This window comes from Xenopus laevis, chromosome 1S (assembly GCF_017654675.1).
Source record: "Xenopus laevis strain J_2021 chromosome 1S, Xenopus_laevis_v10.1, whole genome shotgun sequence".
In the NCBI taxonomy this organism is placed as follows: domain Eukaryota; kingdom Metazoa; phylum Chordata; class Amphibia; order Anura; family Pipidae; genus Xenopus; species Xenopus laevis.
In genome coordinates, this window is record NC_054372.1 from 95085961 (window position 1) to 95111218 (window position 25258).

The following is a 25258-nucleotide window of genomic DNA, read 5'->3' on the forward strand; positions in this document are numbered from 1 at the left end:
ATTTTCCAATTCAGTGAGCCTGCCTTTTCCAGTCTTGCAGCCTTGCTTTTTCCAGTTTTAGTTCTTCAAAACTTGCTCTTGTTTTAGCTAGGAGTTTTTCTTCTGCCCTTTTAGTTAGTTCAGTACTTTTTATAGCTGAACATCCTGACCCTATGACTATACTCGTTTAGCCTTAACTTTCTCAAGGGTAGATGGTCAACTAACTTTTGGCGGCTGTTCATATTAACAAACTTTTATTATTTATATATCTATTACCATGATTGCCTTTGTGATATGTGTGTGGGGAGGAGCAAAGGCAAAAATACAGAGAAAAGTGATAATATTTATCTCTTTTAATGTAGGATTGTACCTTCTTTACAAGAAAAGAAATACTCCGGTAAGCCAGAGTAATATTTATATTAAGTGATGAATATATTATAGAAGAGGTAATATACATATACACACTACCTAGTCAACAGATGCAAAAAAAATTAATTTGTTACTATCAATTAGTATACTATAATCCCCCCCCCCCCATGTTCCTCTTTATGTACTGTTCTCCCTGAAAAATGTTGACAGGGTAGTGATTACACAAGTAGAGATTTCTTTATATCAATATATGGGCAAGTATCAACAACCTTTTTATAACTGAATCTCCACATGGGGCCGTATTTACCATATAGGCACTCAAGGGCCTTTTGGGGGCCACTTCAATTTTGTTAAAAAAAAAATAACCTTGCCCAGTAACATTTCTGTACCTGAGCACAACTCTATGTTAGCATGTTGGGTCCTGCCAAGACTCATATTTCTGCTGACCTGTCTGTAATTCTTTTTGGGGTGGTTCAGGATAGTAGAGTCTCAGTAGTACCTGATCTGCTAGCATGGTGCTGTAGTTGTGTACTTCTTGGGGTGACAGTACAGTTTTACAGGAAAGGACAATGGGTCACCAAAAAGGAGTAAGCAAATGAGGGCAAATGGAGGTATCTTACATAACAAATAACCCATTCTGTAAGAGGCATCCCTGTCATAAGCATTCCTTGTCCTTTAATTTATAACACATATTTTAGACACAATAATGCATGAATAGATTGTATAATAGATTGTATAACATACCTACTTTGCACTTCATTTGTTTACTTGAAAGTTTGCAGTATATGATATATATAGGTGTCATTTACCTCAATCATGTTATTGCAATAAGTATGTTCAGTTTAATAAAGAGATAAGTTGGGAACCATGACAATAAAGTAAGGAAGGGCACTAAATATGTAACTTAGAAATGGTCAACCTACAGTCCTCTTACAGCCTTAAACTGTTGAAGGAGGCTTTCAGGGGACAGCATTCAAAACAAAAGTATCTAATGATTAGTAAAATCCTTATTATTAACAAGATCAAAAGGTGATAAAAACCTTCTGTGCCAACACGCAAGTGCTTTTAATTTAACTTTTCTGTTTGCATCTCAAAAAGAATTCCTGATGAAGTCATAAAACCACATGGAATTTGGAGTAGTTATCCTGACTCCACCAATATTGTTTGCTTTTTTGTAATAAAGGCAAGATTGATACCCTGTGTTGTTTTGTTGGCTGGGGATTATATGAAACATTATACTCAATTACACTCAATAGTAGATTGGGGTAAAATATGACTCAAGGCTGTTGGGTTCTGCAAAAGGGCAGTGGCACTGCTCTTTTGTCATTTACAGTACAATGTACAACTTGTAATGATAAAGTCAAAGTTCTACCAATGATATACAGTGCTGAGAAACCATTTGTGATCCCATAAGATCATCTATGTTTTGTATTATTAATATTATTGTATATTTGTGGTATTAGATATGTCTGTTTACAGTTGTAAAAAAAACTAGATATAGTTATTTTCAGGGGGATTTATGCCAAACTGGTTATTATTCCTTTAAGATACATACTTGTCTTGATAGAGGTAGAAGGGTTCATCGTCAACCAATTTTTACTATTTAAACTTTAATGTTTGTCTCATTCATAATCAGATGGGTTGCACTACATAATACACCGGACCTTATTTATCAAGGTCCGGATTTTTCAAAGTATTTCTAACATAAAAATCCGATCAACTTCGACTGCCCAAATGGATCTTATTTATCATTAACAAAGTCTGAAAAAATTGGGTCGGGCAAAAATCCCAAAAAGTACAAATTTTTTCCACTTTTCGGCAAATCGGATTTTTAAGACCATCATGCTTTGATAAATTCAGAAAATTACATTTTATTTAAAAAAAACATGAATTATTAAAATTTCAGATATTCGTAGCATAATAAATAACCCCCTTGGTATCAACAAATAAACATGTATAAGCATGTATAAATAAATATTCAAAAAACCTCTCTCTGTTAAAGTCTTTTATTGTTTGTGGGATATTTATGTCTTACATCAGTGATGGTTTTGGGCCTGAGGAAAGAGTGTTCAAGAAAAACAGGTTTTATAACATCAACATATTTACTAAATTTATTTTTTTATTTTAAGGCTTTTTAACAGATACCGGGACTTGGCACCACAGCTTGTTCCAGATGACTACACAAATAAACCAGATGTGAATATCCCTTACAAGCTCATCGGCAGCATGCCTGAGTTTAAGGTAAATCATGAAATAAGCAATAGGGATGCACCGAATCCAGGATTCGGTTCGGGATTCAGCCAGGATTCAGCAGGATTCGGATTCGGGCGAATCCTTCTGGCCGGCTGAACCGAATCTGAATCCTAATTTGCATATGCAAATTAGGGGCAGGGAGGGAAATTGCATGACTTTTTGTCACAAAACAAGGAAGTAAAAAATGCTTTCCCTTCCCACCCCTAATTTGCATATGCAAATTAGTGTTAGGATTCGGCTCGGTATTCAGCCGAATCTTTCGTGAAGGATTCGGGGGTTCGGCCGAATCCAAAATAGTGGATTTGGTGCATCCCTAATAAGCAATAACAGCAAAGGTTGCCAGATGTCATTATAATCCGGTGCTCCATAAATAATCTACTTGGCATGACTTGGTGAAGTTAAAAGTTGCCTTTTAAGTCAAAGTGGCTTCTCAGTTACATTTTATTTGACTTAATCTGCACTCCAATTCACCTGTTACTCTTATGTTGAACTATGATCAATAATAAAATGAATTCTTTACATGTTTTCTTACATTTTTAAAAAGAACAAGTAATGTTTTGTTTAATGTTTTCCTTAATTGAAAATACTGAGTATAACAAAAACACTTTTGAGATTGTAAAAAATGTAGCATCAATGATGTTTCTCATGATTTGCCAAAGCTGACAGCAGTCTCTTCTTCTGCAGGATAATCCTTTTCGCCAATGAATAGCTGAGGTTTTTTCAGAGATGGTGATGGGAACATGACATTGGATGACCTCTTAGAAATGTTTTCAGTACTAAATGAAATGGCACCCAAAGATTTAAACGCTTATTATGCTTTTAAAATATATGGTAGGTTATGTTTCCTTGGCAGTATTTGTCATTTGGGTTGCATCTGCAGATCTTATTGTGGCGTTCTGACAGACAACAGGAAAATAGATGTTGCTGTGGTCTACCAGTTTTTGCATCTCCTTAAAGGGAAACTAAAGCTTAAACTAAAGAAGTAGGTTACAAATATTGCACATTATGTTTTGGGCTTCTATACTGCCCAAGGCAACCACAGCCCTTTAGCAGTAAAAATCTGTCTCCAAAGATGCCCCAGTAGCTTCTTCTTTTCTGCTGATTCACTGCACATGCTTTGTGCTGCTGTTACTAACTGAGCTTAGGGACAGACTCAAAATATAGAACACAAATACAGTACACAAAGAAAATAAATATAAAACAATATAAGGCTGCTACTGAGAAGCTAAATCGTTAGGCTGGTGCAATAAGTTCAGTATATAAAATATATATATATATATATATATATATATATATATATTTATATATATATATATATGGCATTTTTAGCTCTATTTTGTTTAGTGTTTAAGCTGAGTAGCAGACTCACACTTAATATATGCTCAACTTTGGTTCACACACTCAGCTCTCATATTGCCCTTCAGTAGCAATCTATGAGTACATTACAAAAAATGACTTAAATCTTTAAAAATGAATATAAATATGATGTTTTATATACTAACTTGTGCATTGTACACAGTAGTCAAATATGCAGAATACCATACAGGTAATGCAAAGGATAATTATTGCATTTGCATCTAGTTTTCTCAGTTACAAACTTGGATGCAAAACTCAATCATTTACTCGTATTTATTTATTTATCTATCCCATGCATGTTTAAATCCTATAACAATGCTCTTGTCTACTGCTTTGGTGAGTTTCTATTATCCACTGTATATACTATTATTTAAAATATTTTTGGGTCTTCCTGCATCCATACTCCTGGATTTTGAAATACGACTGCTAAGAATATTATTGAATGCGTTTGTGTTAGTTGATTGTGGTAGAAAACAAGTGTTTATTTAGAAAGTGTTCTGGTGAGGCCAGTTGTATTTATATTTCCCTCAGATTTCAATAATGATGATTACATATGCAAATCAGATCTAGAAAAGACACTTAACAAACTTACTCAGAATGAGCTCACCCCTGAGGAAGTTTGCCTGGTATGTGAGAAGGTGATTGATGAGGCTGATGTAGATAATGATGGAAAATTGTCACTGGAAGACTTCCAGCACATGATTGTTAGAGCTCCAGATTTCCTCAGGTACAGTTTTCCCAGCACAACTGTTAGATCTAGAAATTTCCTAATGTACAACCAGCATGTGATTGTCCTGGATTGATTTCCTGGGTACTATGAGACCAGCATATGATTGTCAGAGCTCCAGATATCAGCAGGTGTAAAGGCCCTAGCTTATTATTGTTACAGCTTAATTCTTCCTTAGAATCAATCCATTACATGATTTTGAAAACTTCAGACTTTTACAAAAACCCTCTTATATTAATATTAACAGTGTTGCACTAGAATGTGCAATATGAAATGATTCCATCTGTTATAGAAGTACTGTATATCTGACTGATTTTACAGTATAGTATAAAATGCGTGTGCATATTCAATCTAGATAATTTTGTTTCCTGCTTTCTGCTACACCATTTCTGAAGTATGGAAAAAGTTGTTTTCAGTATTGGTATGCTGCTCTGTTTACTGTAAAGTAAAAATTCCAGCAGCAGCCACCTTTCACTCATGTCTCACTATGTCATCATACAGCCCTATTAACAGAGGCATAGCAGACAGGCAATTGGCTCTAAAAGTGGACGCAAATAAATAGTTTTGTCTTTAAAGAAGAAGAAATAATCTGTAGGGGTGACTGAGTGGACCATACCACATGCAGGTGTAGAGGTATATGGGTGGAAAGAATACCATAAGAAAACCAATTTTGCACCAGGGAGAACTGACTTTTAACTGTGCCACTGCCAAATAATCTATAATAAATGATAAAAGTAAATGATAACAAATGTAATTATTTAATTATTAGAAGTCCCCTAACAACTGATTATATTTAAAGGATCGGCTTCAGAAATCCTGCTCCAAGTACCTACTACACTAGAGTATGGTCAAGCAGGACTGCATCTACTTATTAGACTATTTAAATAACTTTATATTTAATTTCCAGTATAATATAAATATTATATTATGTCTACAGTAGATTTATTACTTCATGTCTTTTTTTTTTTTGACAGCACTTTCCATATCAGGATTTAATGCTTCTGGGTTTACATTCTTTACAGATGAAATCATATTTTCATCTTATAGTCTGTTGTTTTTCTTTGACCCACACCGTTGTCGACCAATGTCAACAAACTTGGAAGAACTTACTAAATATGTACATGAAGATGCTGCAGAAAAACACTGAGTTTAAATAATCCTCTCATATACCTTTATTGTTCTCACCTCTGGTTTTATCTGTGGAAATACTCCATACTTCATTAAAATGTCCTGTAGGTCTATATACAGTAACTGTGATGTGATTCAGTCTATACACCAGCCACAGACCAAATATATAACTGACAATTGTACTACTGACAAATTAGACGCTGCCTGTTATTAGGGACCTGCTATTTTGGACCTAGCCGGTAAAGGGGGTCCTGCTAACAGTCTTCATTTCACTAAAACATTTAGGACTAATCATTGGCTGCCTTCCAAAAAGCAGGAACAAAGTCAGACTGAAGGTTTGTGCTTGCTGATATGTAAATAAATTATCAATCAAAAAAAAAATCAAAATCCAGAATAATTATTTCCCTTATTTTGCATCCTTCCCACCTCACTAATCTACAGGTATATGGTACATCATGGGAATGTGTAAAAAGCTGTTATTTTGAATTATATAGTGCAGAATGGCTTAATGCAGTGTATGTTATATCTAGAACTAGTATGGCAGTAAGATAAGACTTAAGCTGGCCATAGATGTTGAGATTTTTAAAAGATCAGATCCTGATCGTGGGACCACGATCTTCTCAGAACTATCGTACGATCATACGAATTTACCATCAACTAAAAAGACCAATTTGCCAGGAAAACAAAGGGAAGCTGCCTGCTTGGCCCTGCAAACATAGGTAGATTGCACTGGGACCGACAAAGATTTTTTGACCTGGCCGATCAATTTCCTGACAGATGTCGGGCAAAAAATCGTAAGATGTACGATCGTTCGAATCCCACTAACCGCACGATAATTTCGAAGGATCGGTCGGGCTTCCCTAAAATCGGTCATTCTGCAAGAAAAATCGTCGCGTCTATGGGGAGCTTTACTCCTGTTTTTGAGTAGCTACGTGCCTCTTAATTTTTTATTTTATTTCTGATATTAACAATAATGTTTTATGCTGTAAGTAGGGTTGCCAGCTCCAACTTTCAATGCAGACATAAGACATGATGGATGGATTATACAGCTGCAGATCTTAGTCAGTGACTGTGCCAGTGCTTAAATAAAGCTATTTCAGTGGACACCTCAGGGATTATGTTCACAACAATGTTATCTCTAACCTATGCGCTCATACATGCGCAAACTCACAAATTTTGGGGCCAGTGCACACAACAAATTGTGCTGCGCACAAAGAATTTTGTGTGTAAACACTTCATTTGGTGGTCTGAGCACACAGTTTTTAAAAATGTCAACACAGGTTTAAAATGTTAGCACTAAATATTTTTTCGGTGCACATAGTTGTAAAGGAATTAGAAGGAACATTGGTTCACAATACCCCATATTAACTTTCTGTGTCATGTAGGCCAACTCTCTTCTTTTCTCCACGAGATGTTCCTGATATATGTGCCATTTATTGGTACAGAGATTCAGTTAGGTGTGCGCATATTGAAAATTTAAATTTAGTAGAATGTAAAGGCAATTAGAGGGTTAAAACAGAAGATCTGATATATTAAAAGTGGCACAATTTCTAGTCATTGTAGTAAAATTATTTAAATTAGCCCAGCATATGATCATAAAAACTCTGTATTTGTCCTCTTAGAAGGAAAGACCAAACTTATTTTTCTGTAAACACTTATTCCATTCATAAAATGTAAATCGTTAATAGGGTTCTACAATGAGACAAAAAAAAAGGAGAGACTAGGCTGGACCCAACAAATGGTGAAACTTGAAAGTTTTGTTGATATGAACTGAAGAAAGCTTAACCACGACATGGAAGTATGAATGTGATATAAAAAACGACTAAATTTGTTGTATTGTCATAATGGTGCTGCTCCAACAATGGTTAAATAGATAAAGGGTAGGCTCACTTATATGCTGTGTATATATTTATTTACATTAGTGCACCTAAGACAGTAAAAGTTGATATATACATACACATATATATAGTATCAGTCTAAGTCTATGAAATGTTGCATGTTCATTATTTTTAACTAGGCAGTAACATAAAGTGAATGTGTAACTGTGTTATTTACCTTGTTGAAACCTATTGTAAAAGTCTTTTTTTCAGTTAAATCCTGGAGCAAAAGGAGGAGGCTTTTTATACTCCTCTGGAATGATACTTTTTGAGTTTTCCTTAATATTTTTGTTCACATTTTGCAGGTCTGTTGGCCCTGAGAATCCCAAATTATCTTTTAGATTTTTCATATGTGTTGTCACTGCACTTTCCAGTAACTTGATTTCTTGTGCAATCTGTCCATCTGTCACCCGTGCCACTGCCTTTTTTATTACATTACGACGACCTTTGAATGGCTTAGGCAATGCGTTGGTTTGTTGGTCCCCACCAACTGCACAGCTTTTGTTCTGTTCAAAACATGTATCTGCTCCATTGTAGGCTGTGGCTGAATCATGTCTTCTGGTTTGAAGAACTAGTGAATCCACACTGCCTGACTTCAAAAGTTTGTGGCCATTCTGACTTGGTGTCACATGAACCTGTACATAAATATAAAATTGTTATTAGGCAGTGATATTCAGACATTCCAGAATTTATGTTTGAGGGACCTATGTAAAGGTCAAGGGGCATGGCTTTAGATTTTGTATTTGGACATGTCTTCTACACCAAGAGCTACAATGTCTTGTAATGGGATAAATATCTGCATATTCCCACTAACTGGGAGGGCAGGACAAGGGTTGTGACCCTCTACGAAAAGAGTAGCCCTGCATAGTTTGTAACAAAGGAAAAGTAGATAAAAAGGGGCTGGATGTGTGTATGGGGATCTTAAGTTTAATGAAAAAGCCATACATATGTATTTGTACTTCTCTGTGGTGTAACTACCATACAAACGATGGCCTGGATTGCTGGGCCTATTGTATAGTAGTCCTCCTTCTCAGCTCCTTTTGCTGTTACCTGGCAGGGCGCGGCAGCTGAGCAGAAGTGAGGGGAACGTGAGGAGGGAATTCACTTTTAGATCACCCAGTGAGGGGATCATGTTTGTATGAATGCTTGCTTTTTTTCAGACTAAAAACCTTAGCCCATACCTTACTAGTTTTACCAAGCAACACAGTACTTCTCAAGGAGGAAATGTTCTTATTTAACATCAAAAGATATATATTTATATACCCATAAATGCAGACTTACAAAATCATGTGGCATGGGTTCTACTTGAGGTAGAGCAGGATAGAGTCTTGGGATCATAGGAGATGGTAGGTGAGGTAATTCTGGGAGGCTGCCTGTAGCCTTTAATCTTCTGGGTGGTACAGGTGGGCATGCTGGCTCCGGTGAATTTCCTGGTGGTTCCACTGCCCCTTTTGCTTCAGATATTGGAAAAGGGATGTATCTCTCATCACTGGCAACTGATTCTATGTTTGCCACCTGATTGCTATAGTGCTCAAACAATTCTTGATAATCGGCAGTAGCGTTTGTTTTCTGTGACAAAAGGAAACAGGATAAAATGTTTGCAATGTATGAAAGAGGGAATATGGAAACTGTATATCTAGCAATCACATTTTGTTGAACTGTATGAAGAACTGCAAGGTTGCTTTATTTGCCTTCCAAGTCTGATTCATAATTCACTTTTTAGAGTGACAAAGTCGTTTTGAAACACCATGGTCACATTAAGATAAATTGCACTTGGACTGTTTTTTATGGAGTAGGTGACCATAATATTATCTAGAAAATTGCCATATAATTGTGCAAATCGGGCCTATTTAAGCACTAAATAATCCCATTTTCTTCAGCACATTGTACTGTCAACATTGACTGGTAGCCCTTTAGGTATTGTTCAGTAACCATAATCAGACAGCACTGAATTATGTCAGGGATTCTGGAAGATGAAGACCAACAACACAAGATAGAAATTCTTGAATCACACTACTCCAATACCCTGCACAAATTTTGATGGTAAAAAGTTGAGTTGGGTGGCGGTGATCCAGATAATCACTGATATGCCATTTTACCCTAGTTTACACCCCACAAGGACCTGCTTACCACTATTTGCCAATGCATAAAGTTATTTTGCCCAAAATCCTAAGGGAATATTTTGAGCATTATATATGTTTTAATATCTGTGATGTAATCACTTCATGTTAAAACAAAAATTACAAAACAACAAAGATTATTGCTATATTTTAATCTTAGCTTTACCTGCCCGCAAGGTTCTGTTAAAAATTCGTTGTATGGACAAATAGGATTCACTGAATGAAACTTTACTAAATCTTCTAGTGTCCTGTGAATTCTTAAATCTCCAGCCATATTACAATTTTGACCACTTAGAACATCAATCATAAAGTGTCTGCAGCGGTCCGGCAGTCTAAAAAAAGAATATACAAAAGTGGTTGTGCATAGATGACAAAATATAAATATGTATTTAGCCAGTTACTAAAAAGCAGCAATTAAGTAAAAAAAAGTTATTTAGTCATTCAAGCTAATTTACATGTGCTAAACTGGACACAAAGTTGTGCACACATAAATGCTAATTATAAAAATCATTGCCTTCCATTACATACAGTATGAAGCTTATGTATACAGTAGGTAGAGCATTACTACTGAGCACCCAGGTCATGTATTTTTTCACACACTATGGGGGTTATGTAATAAAAGGCACTAAATTTGCCCAGGAGCAGTAACCCATAGCAACCAATCAGCAGGTAGCATTACCTGGTCACCTGTTTAAAAAGCAAACATCTTATTGGTTGCTATGGGTAACTGCTCCTGGGCAAACATAGTGTCTTTTATTACATATTTGCACTAAAAAAAAACACTTTGTGCATGAATTACCAAGGTGCACACTAATTTGTGCCTGCACTGATAAATCACACAGAGTTCTGGAGAAAAACATTCAATCTAACATTTAGCACTTTGTAATTTAGTAAACGAACCAATGTAAGTAAGCTTTTTACGTGACATCCTAAGAACTTGTTAAAGGACATGTAAAGCTTATATTTTCCTACTATGTATATAAGTTGAACATATCTTCCCAACCCAAGCCACATGATTTGTACTGCATATACCCCTCCATTTGCCAGCGCCATCACATTTTCCTAAAAAAAATAGCTGCTTTCACCTGGAGGCCATTTTCCCTCTGACACATCATCAGTAACATTGACATCTGCAAACAGGACATGCATGCTGTAAAGTTCCTGCAACGCAGAATGAGCTCAGGAGAGGTGGTTAGAAGAAAAAATAGGATCAGACTGCTAGAGTTTCTAAGGGATCCAGCAATGCTATCTCTTCATTGGCTGTTAGACTGCATGATGTGTTTAGTAATCGGAGTTGAGAAGAACTGAGCATGCTCATAAGTCAACAGCCAAAGCAAATTCCTGAGGGAGGGGGCCGTGTTTGGTTAGAGGAGGATAAGGATTTCTAAGTGATTAAGGATGCTGCAGCCTTACTTTTAACAACCAGAGTGGCAGTTATCTAAAGATTTCAAAGAGGTTGTTCACTGATTTTTTTTTGTGTGGGGACTGGGGAGTTTACATGTCTTTTAAGTGAACCTCTTGTCTTTTCAAGAATTTCATTTCAGACTGGGAGACGAAAAGACAACATTTGAACTTTTTCTTGCACACTTTTAGAAGAAAAAAGCATAACAATTCTACACAAAATACACAAAACTTTTACAAAAGCCTAGAAGTTTGACTTTACTAACATGTCTAAATAGCATAGTAAGTTAAGTTAAAAAAAAGGACACGTCCATCAAGTTCAACCTTTTAACTTTTTTAACCTGCCTAACTGCTAGTCCAATTATCTTTTACAACACTTAATAGTTCCTAAAGATATGTACAACAGGACTACTGTTTGTTTGTTACATCGTCAGAACTGATCAATTGATCAACACTTGTTATGGTTCCTCTAACACATTGTCACTAGTGTTTAACTTGTTTGTTACTTAGTAAATGGCAATGCAAATGGTTTTCCAGTGTGGCTTTGCTAGGCCTGACCCAGATCTACAGTTCCTGTCATGCTTCTAACAAATGATATCACATATATTGTGAGAACCATTAGGTAACTCCCTTAGCTCTAAGTTACCTTTGCCTATCATTGAGTAGCTTCATATGAGTCTGCAGTTTTTAGTAGATGCTTTAATTGCCTTTTTATTGTTAGGTTAATATCAGTTGAGTCTGATATCTTGGGTAATGGAGGTTGTCACACAAGGGAGACTGTATAGATACTGTAGTGTACTATATAAACAAGACATACAAGCATGTAACATTTAACTTACTTGTAAGACAAACTGTATCCAATTCGACTTTCACCAACTCTTATGAGAAAGCACCCAGGAACCTTATCTTTTAGTAAATCTTCTGCATCCCTAAATAAAAGAGAATATATATATATATAGTTTATATAAACTACAGTTGTTTCTCTGAAGCAAGACCATTATATCAGTGCAGAGCAACAGTACATTATATTGTCATTTAGTTAAATCTATTTTTTGGTGTTACTGTTCCTTTAAGTCTGCTAGAAAATTTACGTAAATGTTAAATAAACCCAATAAGGTGGTTTTGCTTCCAATCAGGATTAATTATGTCTTAGTTTTATTAGTTACTGTTTTATTACAGAGTAAAAGGAATTACTTTTTATAAATCTGGATTATTTGATTGTAATGGAGTTTATGAAAGATTGCCCTTCCATAATTCAGACACTTCTGGATAAAGGTTTTCTGGACAATTGATCCCATACCAGTTGCCAACTGATCCCTTTGTTTTGCTATAATCTCTATAGACGTCTGTGTATGAAATTGTTGTGTATACTTGGTTTGTACAGAAAGACATACGGTTAGGTACTTTTAGTGGGGAGAAGTTTGTTAGGAAGGATCATCTTCTAGCCTAGTCAGCAAGTGTAAACTGTTCCTTCTCATTCTTCTGAATGTGGGGTTAAAGTGGCCTTTCATCTAAAAACTGTGTTTAAGATAAATTAAGTTGTAATTCTAAACAACTTTCCAATATATATCAGTAAAACATTTTCAACAGACTCTTAAAAAAATGTAAAATGATTCAGATTCCAGTTCTTTAGACTTTATTTATTTATTCTATGAATATAACAGTTTTTGAGTGGATGACTCCTTTAATATAATAAAAATTCTTGCCCCAGGTGACTTAGTGACTTAATCTCTGAGCTCTAGACTTCCTGAGAGCCCTTTGTAACAGCATTCTAACATATTAGATTTTTACTTTTCTTCTATATACCATGCTGGGAAAGTGATTATGTCTCTGCCAAAGGTATTGACTTTTTCTTTAAAGTAGAACTAAGCGAAGCCCAAAACATAATGTATAACATTTCTACCCTGCTTCTTTGGTTAAGCTTTAGTTCTCCTTTAAAAATCCTCTGCCTGACCAAGCTGTAGATTACATTTGCTGTCATTCATAAGTAGGACATGAGACAACAGCATATCAAATTATCAACAGTATATGAAATTGTCAAATAAGAGACAAATTAGACCACTCCCAGTTACATGAGACACTCCCCTGGTTCACCCAAATGTGCAAATGCAAGTATATGCATTTTTTGCGCTGATATCTGCTCCATGTGACTCCACACAGGCCACCCCCTGCAAACAAGGGTTTTTTTTCCACTCTGGGCCATGAAACTACACTACACTTCAGTTGAGTTCAGAGCTGATGTATATAACAGAGATATGAACACACATAGGGCTTCTCTCTGAATTTCTTGTGTCTGCGAAAGGGGGAGATACTGTTCCTCTTGAAAGTAAATGTGAACCCATTTCTAAATTACACATATCATATAACAACATTAAAATAAACACATCTCTTTAATAAACAAAAGAACAGTGGGAAGATTAAATGAAAGAAAAAGTCTATTTACACAAGGAAGTTCCGTATTTTTGTGTATATGTACTTAACTGCACCTATGCTTGGGGTTGATTATAAATGAAAGTCAGCCAAGCCGTTAAAGCTGTAAAACCAAGATACAGAAGCACATAAATGAAACATTTGTTCCATGCAGTTTGTTCTCTTCATAAATCATCACTTTTACATGTAAATGTGTCACTGTACTGTCACAAATATGTAACATGAAAACTAAACTTTAGGGATCTGTCTTTTTAGTAAGTTTTAATACAATGGCAAGGGCTACTTTATGTACCAAAGAACAAAGTCCTCTGATCCACACATTGCACAAAGACCAGCCTACTACCTGCCCCACTTGGTGTCGTCTCCTGCATGGACTAAGCAGGTTGTGAGCTGTATGAGAAAGCACACTGAGCAACATCGTTGTCAAATCTTTCTCAGAACAACCCTGGCACACAGAAAGGGGAACCAGCATTCAATAAATGCCCCATGTGTCATTAGCTAGTTTACTTTCTGGGTTCCTATTACACGGTAATGCCCATTTATCAAAATTGAAACCACAAAAAAGTACTTTTAAAAAAAACACAAATGTCAAGGTAATTATTACTAGATCCTTACATAAAAAGCACACGCGAGAAAAAACAAGAAAAAAAAGAGTACGAAAACCTTGTTTGTGTAAGAATTTCCATTCGACTACAAGAGTTAAAAATTCTGAAACCTGCTAAAGCCACAATGCAAAGAAAGATTTTACAACTGATAAAGGACAGCTCCCACTGACTTCTACATGACCTTGCTAGCTTTTAGATGGCAAAGTTTTGTATTAGTGTTTTTCATGGATTTTACACTTGATAAATTAGTTTTTTGTGGGTTTAGAGTAATCTGTAAAATATACCATTTTTAGCTCTAACCAATACAATTAGGGAAAATGAAAAATATACAAATGTAATAAATTGTCCCCTTAGACTGGGATGTAGAATATGGACAGTTCACTGATTAGCTTTTAAAGGAAAACTATACCCCCAAAATGAACACTTAAGCAACAGATAGTTCATATCATATTAAGTGGCATATTAAAGAATCTTACCAAACTGGAATATATATTTAAGTAAATATTGCCCTTTTACATCTCTTGCCTTGAGCCACCATTTCGTGATGGTCTGTGTGCTGTCTCAGAGATCACCTGACCAGAAATACTTCAACTCTAACTGTAACAGGAAGAAGTATGGAAGCAAAAGACACAACTCTGTCTGTTAATTGGCTCATGTGACCTACCATGTATGGTTTGTTGGTATTTTGTGAGTACAGTGAATCCTACGATCCCAGGGGGCGGCCCTTATTTTTTAAAATAGCAATTTTCTATTTATGATTACCCAATGGCACATACTACTAGAAAAGTATATTATTATGAAAATGGTTTATTTACATGAAGCAGGATTTTACATATGAGCTGTTTTATGCAATATCTTTCTATAGAGACCTACATTGTTTGGGGGGTATAGTTTTCCTTTAAGTCCTATTATCTGACAACTGACAAATGCTGCCATAGTGGTAATTACATAAATGACAACTTTTATACACTGAGTAGGAAAACTAGTAAGTTAATAGGGGAAACCCGGACAGAAGTGCAAGAGCATGCCCCTGTGGTGACAGACGGGGAGATTAGTCGCCCAGCGACAATTGCAAGTGACTAATCTCCCCAAACTGCATTTGGATTTCCTATGTCCCTGAGGTTGCCTCACAAAGCACATCTGCCAGGGCTGATCTGGCTGTAGGGTTGCCACTGGCAAAATACCGGCCTTCATAAATATTTATCCTTTTCCCCTATTAATAACATTGGGATCAGCCCTCATTTTTACCGGTCAGGACGGTAAAACACCGGCCAGGTGGCAACCCTATCTGGCTGCAATCTTCACCTCCTGACAGATAAAACAGCTGACCAGCAAATGCTACCTGTTGATTGATTACTATGGACTACTAACCCTGGGCAAACTTGGGCTCATTTATAAACATTGGGAAAAATTTGCTCCTGGGCAGTAACCCATAGCAACCAATCAGTGATAAGCTGTTTTCAGCTAGGCTGAACACTAAAAACAATCTGATTGTTTGACATGGGTAACTGCCCAGATGCAAATTTGCCTGCTGTTTATAAATGGCCCTCTGTGTTTGAGGGGTTGGGGTATTAATAATAGTACCAACAAAGATCTAGGCAGGCATTCATAGTATTGTAATCATTATTTTAAACAAGACTAGAACACGTATTAGCCTTAATTGTGTCAAGGTTAATCATTGTTTCTATGCCTATGCATGCAGGCTCAGAGATGTTTTTCCTGTGCCACCATTATAGCAGGTAAGCAATCAGAGCTAATTATTGTTTCGTTGCTATGTAATTGTACTGCACCTATACTATTGCATGATATAAGAGCTCTTGCAGTGAAACAATATCTGGAAGTGTAGTGATCAGCAATCACACTTTTTGGGGAGTGCTCTGTGCTCTGCTTAGAACAAGAACCTTGACCACACTGTCAAGTTAAAAAGTGGAATGGTGACCATCCTAGACATTATTAACTTAAAGGGGAACTATCGCTAAAATGTAAATTTAATATAAGCTTCAGCATACTAAGATAAGAAACTTTATAAATACAATCAATTACATATTTTGCATAATTTCCAAAATAATCAAGTGTATCTTCACTATCCCTCTCTCAGCATCTGTTTCTCTTTATTCTATCTTCTTGCAGCAGTTGGGTGTCAGATATTCATTGACAGTTAGATCCAATATATCTTATAGGGGGTTTCCTTTCCTAGCAGATGTATTGGAGCTCATTCAAATAACTGATTCAGTACAAACAAAATCTAACAAAATAACTGCCTTTTGCACAAATCCTGCATGGAGAGACAGGATTTCTGGTGATTTTAATAGAGTGAGGCAAAAGGAGCCCCCTTATAAGATATATTTGATCTATCTGTCAATGATTATCTGACACCCAACTCCTGCATGAAGAGAGAATGAAGAGAAACAGTTGCTGAGAGAGGGATAGTGAATATAAACTTGATTATTTCAGAAACAGTACAGAATTTTTAATTGATTGTATTTACAAAGTTTCTTATTTGAGTATGCTGAAGCTTATATTAAATGTTCATTTTCCCTTTAAATGATCTTGAGGAATGTAATATTGGTCGCTAACGCAAACATCATTCGCAAATCACTCACAGATAAATGTTTCGCAATTTTGCCTTTGCAAGCACTTGGCCCCTCAAGTGACAGTAGGATAGTGATACTAAATTTTATAGTTTGCAATAGTGCGCAGTGTATGTAATAAAACTTCTTAATGAACAATGTGTTACATTGCTCCAGAAGTTTACACCACCTTCAACCAGGTGTTAAAGGTTCACAATGTGCAATTAAAATTAGCAAAGAAATAAAAGCCTAGTGAATAATATTACATTGCAACGTGCGCATTTTTATTCTCATATTTGTCCTCAATGCGAATTTAGTAACATTTCCTTTATTGAGTTTGATAGAATCTTGCAAAGCTGGACCTCAGGGTGATTTTGTCACATCCTTTTAACAAAAATGATGATTAAGGATGTAGCGAACTGTTCGCCCGCGAACTAGTTCGCGCGAACTTCGACCGTTCGCGTCCGCCGAATGTTCGCGAACGTTTGGGAACGTTCGCAGTTTGAGTTCGCGTTCGATCGTTCGACCATTCGACCATTCGAATTCCTTCGACCGCTAAAAATCGAACGATTTCCATTCGTTCGAACGATTGTAAGCATTCGATCCAATGAAAAGCATTCGATCGAATGGCTTCGATCGTTCGATTCGAATGAAAATCCTTCGATCGAACGATTAAAATCCTTCGATCGTTCGAATCGAACGATTTTAGCGGTGTTCGAAGTTCGCAAACTGTTCGCGAACGTTCGCATTTTTTGCCGGTGTTCGCGAACGGCGTTCGCGAACACCAAATCGGCAGTTCGCTACATCCCTAATGATGATGCATAAAAATGGAATCTGCCATCAAGGAATAGCAAACTGTTATGTGACAGTAGAACAAAAAAAAAGTTTACTTTCTACAATTGTATCGGCCCAAGAGCCATACACACAGATAGCATATGATGGACAGACAGAGCTGATGCTCTGTCCATCAGCTTTTGCACGCCAGGGATGCCGTAAAAACAAGGAAGTCTGACTAGCTATTGTATTTGCCAGTGTGACTGTAAGAGTTATATTGCGGAGGTTATATTTGTGATTTTCCACATGAACATATATTATTATATTGGAAGGGGCAACATGTTGCGCAGCAGGTGCAATAGGAATCTCAGAAGTATGTATTGAATGGGTTTTGAGGTGAAGTCCATGAAATAATGTCAATAAACTTAGATAAAATCTTTGTTTTCATGTCAATAAGCGTAGATAGGACATCTGGTTTAATGTAAACATCCTGTATGCCAAATAAAGTGACACCAGTGATGTTTGTATGTGTTTCTGAGGTAACAGACTCCCTGCCTCAAACCAGATGACAAAGATTTTCCTATTGTCTTGCTGGGGCTGACAGAGGATTGTGGGTATTTTACCACAAGAGCTGGACAGCTGCACAGCATAGCAACTGCGCTCATTACTTCTATCACAATTACCTCATAAATGTTAATTGTGTTGTTACATCATCGCTTTGGTTAGAGGCGTTAACTAATTTATGTTTGACTCACCGTGATATATGTATTGGGTACTCCAGCTCCCAGGAGGAGGGAGGGTACTGCTTTGTTTACGTGTGTTACTGGCAGCAGGTGATCACACACACACTCCCACACCCCCACTTCCCCTCTACCTGCCTTGTGACTGAGCTTTTTTTTCCGCAGAGACAGGGCAGAAACTCCCACACCCCTGGTAGTTACGCCACTTGTTAATTCATAAATTATTATTGTATTTTAAAATCCTATAGGGTTCATTTACAACATGGAAGGCAGGGTTCAAACACATTTACCCTATCCACCAGGTTTTTGCACTTTGCACCTTGTACTTCATTTCTAATCACCTTGTGAATGCGGTGCTGCCTGCTGTCAGAGCAAGGTGCAGAGCGCAGCCAAACCTGGACAGAAGTGCTCCCTGAATGTGCACTAAGGGTCACACTTTTGCACCTAAAATGACAGTTTCTTAATACTTGAAATTAATAAAATAATTTTAAAGGTTTTGTTCAGTTTATGCAAATGTACTGTGTAAGAAAGACCATCATATACATGCTGTTTTTTTACTGTCTGTAAAAAGGGTAGTTAAAAAATCAGTACAGGTAAAGGATCTGAAATCCAGAAACCCATTATATAGAAATCTCCAAATTACGGGAAGAATATCTCCCATAGACCCAAATAATGAAATTTCCTTAACTGATTTCCTTTTTTTGCCAGCAATAAAAAGAAAGTACATTGTACTTGATCCAAACTTAATACAATGAATCCATATTTTGTTTAATTAATGCTTATATTATTTTTTAGTAGTATGTATGGAGATCTAAATTATGGAAAAATCTCTTATCCAGAAAACTTCAGGTGCCAAGCATTCTGGATAACAGGTCCCATATCTGTACTTGTAAATAGACTATGTCTTCCCTTTCCCTTTCCATAATAATATAACCACTGCTCTTACTATATATATATATATATATATATATATATATATATATATATATATATATATATATATTTATTTATATATATATATATATATATTTATATATATATATATATATATATATATATATATATATATATATATATATATATATTATATATATATATATATATATATACAGCTCTTACTTTCTTGTAATGATGCCATGAAACCACTCAGGAATGCCATTTCGAAGAAACCAGTCTGATTGTGTTTCTGTAAACCATTTTGCAGATGGTCGTGTCGCCTCCATTTACCAAAATTCATTCAGCAACTCACAAGCTGGAAAAAAAAATAAAATTACATGACTTAAAAAATTGCACTGTCTTCAATTTTCAATTTCAGATACTATTACCAGTGAATAGAATTTATCTCTGAAAACGAATGGTCAGGGCATGACATGGAGCTCACTCTCCAATCCATTTGTCATCACTCCTACTACTAGCAAATGAACAGTGCCCCAACTGATGTAAACAGGGTAGTGGTAGATTGACCTCAGTGCTAAAACATTCACTTCACTTCAGCATTTGTCCATCTGCCAGTGCTCCATGTGCAGCCAATAACACACTTTTCATTCATTAGTCTTATTGACAATGCCAGATGAAGAAAGCTTTTGGGTCAATACTAGGAATGAATGGGGAACCCTGTTTTATATACCAATCAGTGTATATCCTGTATATACTGTATTATTTTTGCTTTGTAGGTGAAAGGCTACGTATGTGACAAATGTAGGGCTCATTTTTATCCCCTGCGTATTGATGTTGTCGAACCCTAAAACTACCACCACTTCTTTACCAGGGTTTTCTTCACCCACTGCATCAATAGGCGTAGCACAGTTGTGCCTAAATAATCGGGCACAGACGTCACTTATTTGGCAAACACCGGAAATAACACCAGGCAGACTTATTAGATAAAATTTTAGTGCAGCATTTGGCTGTGTCCATTTTTGAAAACTCAGATGTAATTGTGGTAGGAGAAGCACAATTGCATCAAGGATGCCTGTTTGCATCCGCACTGATGCAGGAATTCTACATTGTCTGTAGAAGCTGCATCAAAGGCAATCATTGCTTTAATTCTCATTTAATATATACACTGTAAGTTACCTATAGTTTCAATGTCAATCGTTGAAAAAAAATGAATTTACAGACTTATACACACAGCAAAAAGTAAAAACAATTCTCTGACTGCCAGAGATCGTTGGTTTCCCAGTGTCTCGACATCTTGTATCTGATTATGAAATTATTATTCTACAACAGCCGTAAATGCTTGAGTAATTTCTGTATAGTCATATCATATAACTGAAAATCTCATCTGCTGTATATGAAGAAGAGTGCTTTCATGCCTGCAGGCATCTTGTAGCCCTATACACACCTATATTCACAGGTACAGGTGAAGTCAATATTTAATAGGGAACAGTCCTGAGCTAAAGAAAACAATAGGTAAATGCAAACCACATAGTTCATGTAAATAAATACTAGAGCTGAAGCACACTTTTCAACCTAGGAGCTGTATTTCAGTAACATTTTATATTTAAATGTTTTAAGTATAAAATGTTGCTTTCATCTTTATTCAGGAGTAAAGAAAGTATACAAAGAGTATGGGAGCAACTAGGTAAAATAATGTTTCTTTGGCTATGATTTAACATGCTCAGGGTGGTCAATGTACACGGTAAATGGATTTGAGATAGTTGAAAATGAGTCAGCAGGTTAGGGATGTAGAAGACTGAACAATACCTTGGGGGAGAAGGGTTAAGAAATTAGGGGAAAACGTAGGGCATAGGCTGGTTATCTTTCATTAACTTGTGACATGACTTGTGACATGGCTGTCAATCTGAGTTTTTGAATGGCCTAAACTAGGGGTCACCAACCTTTTATAGCCATGAGCCACATTCAAATGTAAAGAAAGTCTAGGAGCTTAACAGCCATGCAAAAAGTTCTTGGGGGTGGCGAGTCAGAAATTTAAAAACAAGCACCTGCTTTGAGGCCACTGGAAGTCACGTCCAAGGGGCTGGTGAGCAACATATTGCTCCTGAGCCACTGGGTTAGACTATTGTTCCCCAGTTACACAATTTTGTTCTGTTATACTGTATATATATATATATATATATATATATATATATATATATATATATATATATATATATATATATATATATATATATATATACAGCGTTTACCCCACAGAATCCCAATCTCACTGTATTCTCCAAAGAGTTCTGTAAATGTTTCTGAGCGTTACGTGTGTGCCTGATTGTTTTGGTATATCTGCGATGTGCCTATTGACGCAAGCTACTGTGGGAAACCTGAAGCTACCACCTGGTTTTCCTGCATCAGTGCATCACATGCAGGGAAATTTGTGAGCCCTAAACTGTGGTAAACTAAATGACTCCTACTATTTTTTTTGTTGTATATCTTTGCTTTACCTCACCTAGCAAATCACTTACTGTTGCTAGTACACAACATTCCCCAAAGTAATCAGAAACTTAATTATAATGTAGACAGAGATTTCTGGGAACGCTGGTATTCCTGGTTTGTGAACATTATTAGTAGTGGAATACAATAGAAATATAACCACTAAACAAATAAATGGTGTAATAAAATATAACTTCATGTAGAATTGAAACAATATTATATACTGTAATATATAATCTTATTGTTCCTGTATCTCTGCTCAGGATAGAGAAAGAACACTGAGACAGTGAGAATAGGGCTAATGGAAGATGGGGACATTTCTATGCTGATCTGCCACCTTCTGCTTCCTGAATGCCTGTGCTTGCTTGATTGCGTCCAAAATGTTGCACTTTGTATATTGTAATGTATTTATACATTAGCCCTATATTGCAGCAATACATGGTTCAGAATATATATATATATATATATATATATATATATATATATATATATATATATATATATATATATATATATATATATATATATATATATATATATATATAATGTAGATGGTCAGCTTAAATATATTGCAATATATTAACAAACAGTCTCCCAAATATTTAATGCCATGCTGATGTGCCTTATTTGTAATTTAAACTGTTTATAATATCATTTTATGTGAAATGAAATCCTAAGGAGCTTAGATTAATTGATTAATCAGTTAATTTCATACATATTGTTGCTGTTCCCTTTAGAGTTTAGCTGGCAAACAAGCAGATCTTTGCCCAATCTGGCCACCTACATGAGGGCCATATTCAGTGGTGTAACAAGCAGATATGATCGGAGGAGGAGAAGGTTTCCAGAGTCCAGTGGAAGTGGGCTTGGATCAGTGAGGTCCACCGTGGTTTTTCCAGGTTTCCCGCCAACCCAGTCCAACCCTCAATGGGTACCTATGCTGGCCCATTGGGAAAGGACTGTAACATGGTTTAGAATTTAGAATTAATTCTATATTCTGAAATGTAACTTTTAAATAAGATTTTAAATAAAAAAATAATTTGGCAGTTTATATCCAAGAATTGATGCATTTGTTGGGTATCTTGTCTCAGCTGAACAAATCCCAAAATCAAATCAAAATAATGTAATCATGCTCTATCATAATGTATGACTAAAAACATACTTCTAGTATTAGAATTGATTCTTAGACCATGTAGTTTTGTTGTCTCAGTTCATTTTTAAATAGGACTCTCATTGCACTATTGACAGATTCTTTGTAGTAAATTTCCTGCATCAGGTCCATTCATTTAAATAGAAAGCCTGCCATGTAATACAGGTATATGGTCCATTATCTGAAATGGTTGAGACCTGTGCCCCCCCCCCCCAGATAAGGAGCATTTATTGAGCATCTGCCTTAAAGGAAAACTATACCCCCAAAATGAATACTTAAGCAACAGATGGTTTATATCAAATTGAATGGCATATTAAAGAATCTTACCAAACTGGAATATATATTTACATAAATATTGCCCTTTTACATCTCTTGCCTTGAACCACCATTTCGTGACTCTGTCTGTGCTGCCTCAGAGATCACCTGACCAGAAATACTTCAACACTAACTGTAACAGGAAGAAGTGAGGAAGCAAAAGGCAGAACTCTGTCTGTTAATTGGCTCATGTGACCTTACATGTGGTTTGTATGTGTGAACAGTGAATCATACAATCTCAGGGGGCGGCCCTTATTTTTTAAAATGGCAATTTTCTATTTATCATTACCAAATGGCACATACTACTAAAAATGTATATTATTATGATAATGGTTCATTTACATGAAGCAGGGTTTTACACATGAGCTGTTTTACTCAGTATCTTTTAATAGAGACCTACATTTTTTGGGGGTATAGTTTTCCTTTAAGGGTACTCAAAACTGTTTTACATGGTTTTTTTTAGTTTTAAAGTTTTTATCAAATATGTCAGGTTACATGGTGAAATTAGACAATAAAATGTAGTTTTACACGATTATTCATGAAAACATCAATAAAGTTTACATTTCTTATGGCATTTACTGTGTCCCTCATCTCATTATTCAAAGGCATCAGGATTGCTTTCAGTAACAAAGTCCTGGAGTCAATCGAGATTATGAACCCCGAGAAAGAAGGATTTCCAAATTCTGATTGAACAATTTACAATCAAAACTTAATAACCATAAAAACAAAACCATCAAACAACTTAGTGAGTTGCCTCCTTTAGTTTGTCTCTGGGTCATTGGGTTCCCTTAAAAGGGATAAACCTTGTATGCGGTCATGGTGTGATTGTCTCCATTGGGGAGCATGTAAATTAGTACCCATTCTGTATACTATATTGAGTGGGGATCATAGGTAGTAATCCTGCTTTGCTCTTATTCCCATATCCCTTTATTTAACTGGAGAGGAGGGCACGGGTTATACCAGAGGGGGCAATGTATTGTATCCATGGGTCCCATATTTTTTTAAATCTTGTTTGTTCATCATTAAGTCAATTTCTCATTGACTAGGATCAAGTTTATCTTGTTTTTGAGTAGCTGTATGGGTAATAGTAGAGATTTCCACAACCTGCCGATAATTAATTTAGCTGCTGTAAAGATGTGGGTCTGTTTTACATGTTTAAAAAACCTAATAGGATTATTTTCTCATCAACATATGTGTGAAAAAGCTTAAGTACAAACTAGTTTATGGAGACTAAAGGAATTGGCATTGCTGTATTAAAAGGAACTATAGGAACCCTTTTTCTGGATAACAGATATTTTGCCTATACTTGTCTGTACTTGACCCTAGCGATAAGTGTACATGGATGAAAGTGAATCTACTCTAAGCTTAGCTTCACTGAACGTTAAGAAGAAAAACATGAAATGACCATACCTTAAGACAAATGAGCCCTGCATCAGCCACAGTGCCGTTTACAAAGGCAGGTTTCTTTTCTCCTCTGTGTAAGACAAGAATTGCACGCCTCTTTAGTTTCTGTTTGTAATATGACTCACTTTAGAGGAGGAGCTGGTGGGTAGGTGAGTCCTTCCAAAGTCAGTCACCTAGGCAGATCTAAGCTATTTACTCACAAGGTAAACTGCATGCCAGAAAAGTAGTTCAACAGGAGTCTTGGAATGAAGGTTGCAGTGACGTGACTTCTAAGCAGAGTTATTTAATTTCCTGTATGAAAATTCCAGTTTGTATACGACAAATCCATACATGACTCTGTAAGCAATTTCTCAGCTTCCAGTCTTATAAAATGTTCAGGAAGAGGAAGTTTACCTTACAGCCAACATTTATAAGGGCTCATTTACTAAATAGGTTCAAAATAAATTCTCTATTCACCATGTTTATCACCCACAATGCATTATCCTTGCCCACCATTCTAGGGTAATTGATTACACAACAACATTTGTGCCTGGTGCCACTTGCTCTTTAAGCATCAATGTTACCATTGAACTTGCACCCATCTAATAAATGAATGCTCGGTTATGCTAGTAGCTAAAACAATAAGGGATCAGAATAACTGAGAGATTAAATATTGCATTTATAATTTATTGGTTTGAAATTA

The 25258-nt window shown here is 36.0% G+C and overlaps 1 protein-coding gene across 1 annotated transcript; it reads right to left on the bottom strand.

The window, feature by feature from the left end:
* Positions 1–6670: 6670 nt before the first annotated feature.
* Positions 6671–24684, bottom strand: LOC108706888 (hematopoietic SH2 domain-containing protein). Its single transcript, XM_018243672.2, has 6 exons — positions 24583–24684; positions 19449–19581; positions 12050–12139; positions 9976–10141; positions 8971–9258; positions 6671–8324 (listed from the first exon to the last, which is right to left on the bottom strand). Exons 2-6 carry the CDS (start codon positions 19550–19552, stop codon positions 7899–7901), a joined length of 1074 nt encoding a protein of 357 aa, XP_018099161.1. The 5' UTR covers positions 19553–19581; positions 24583–24684; the 3' UTR covers positions 6671–7898.
* Between the last annotated feature and the right edge of the window lie 574 nt (positions 24685–25258).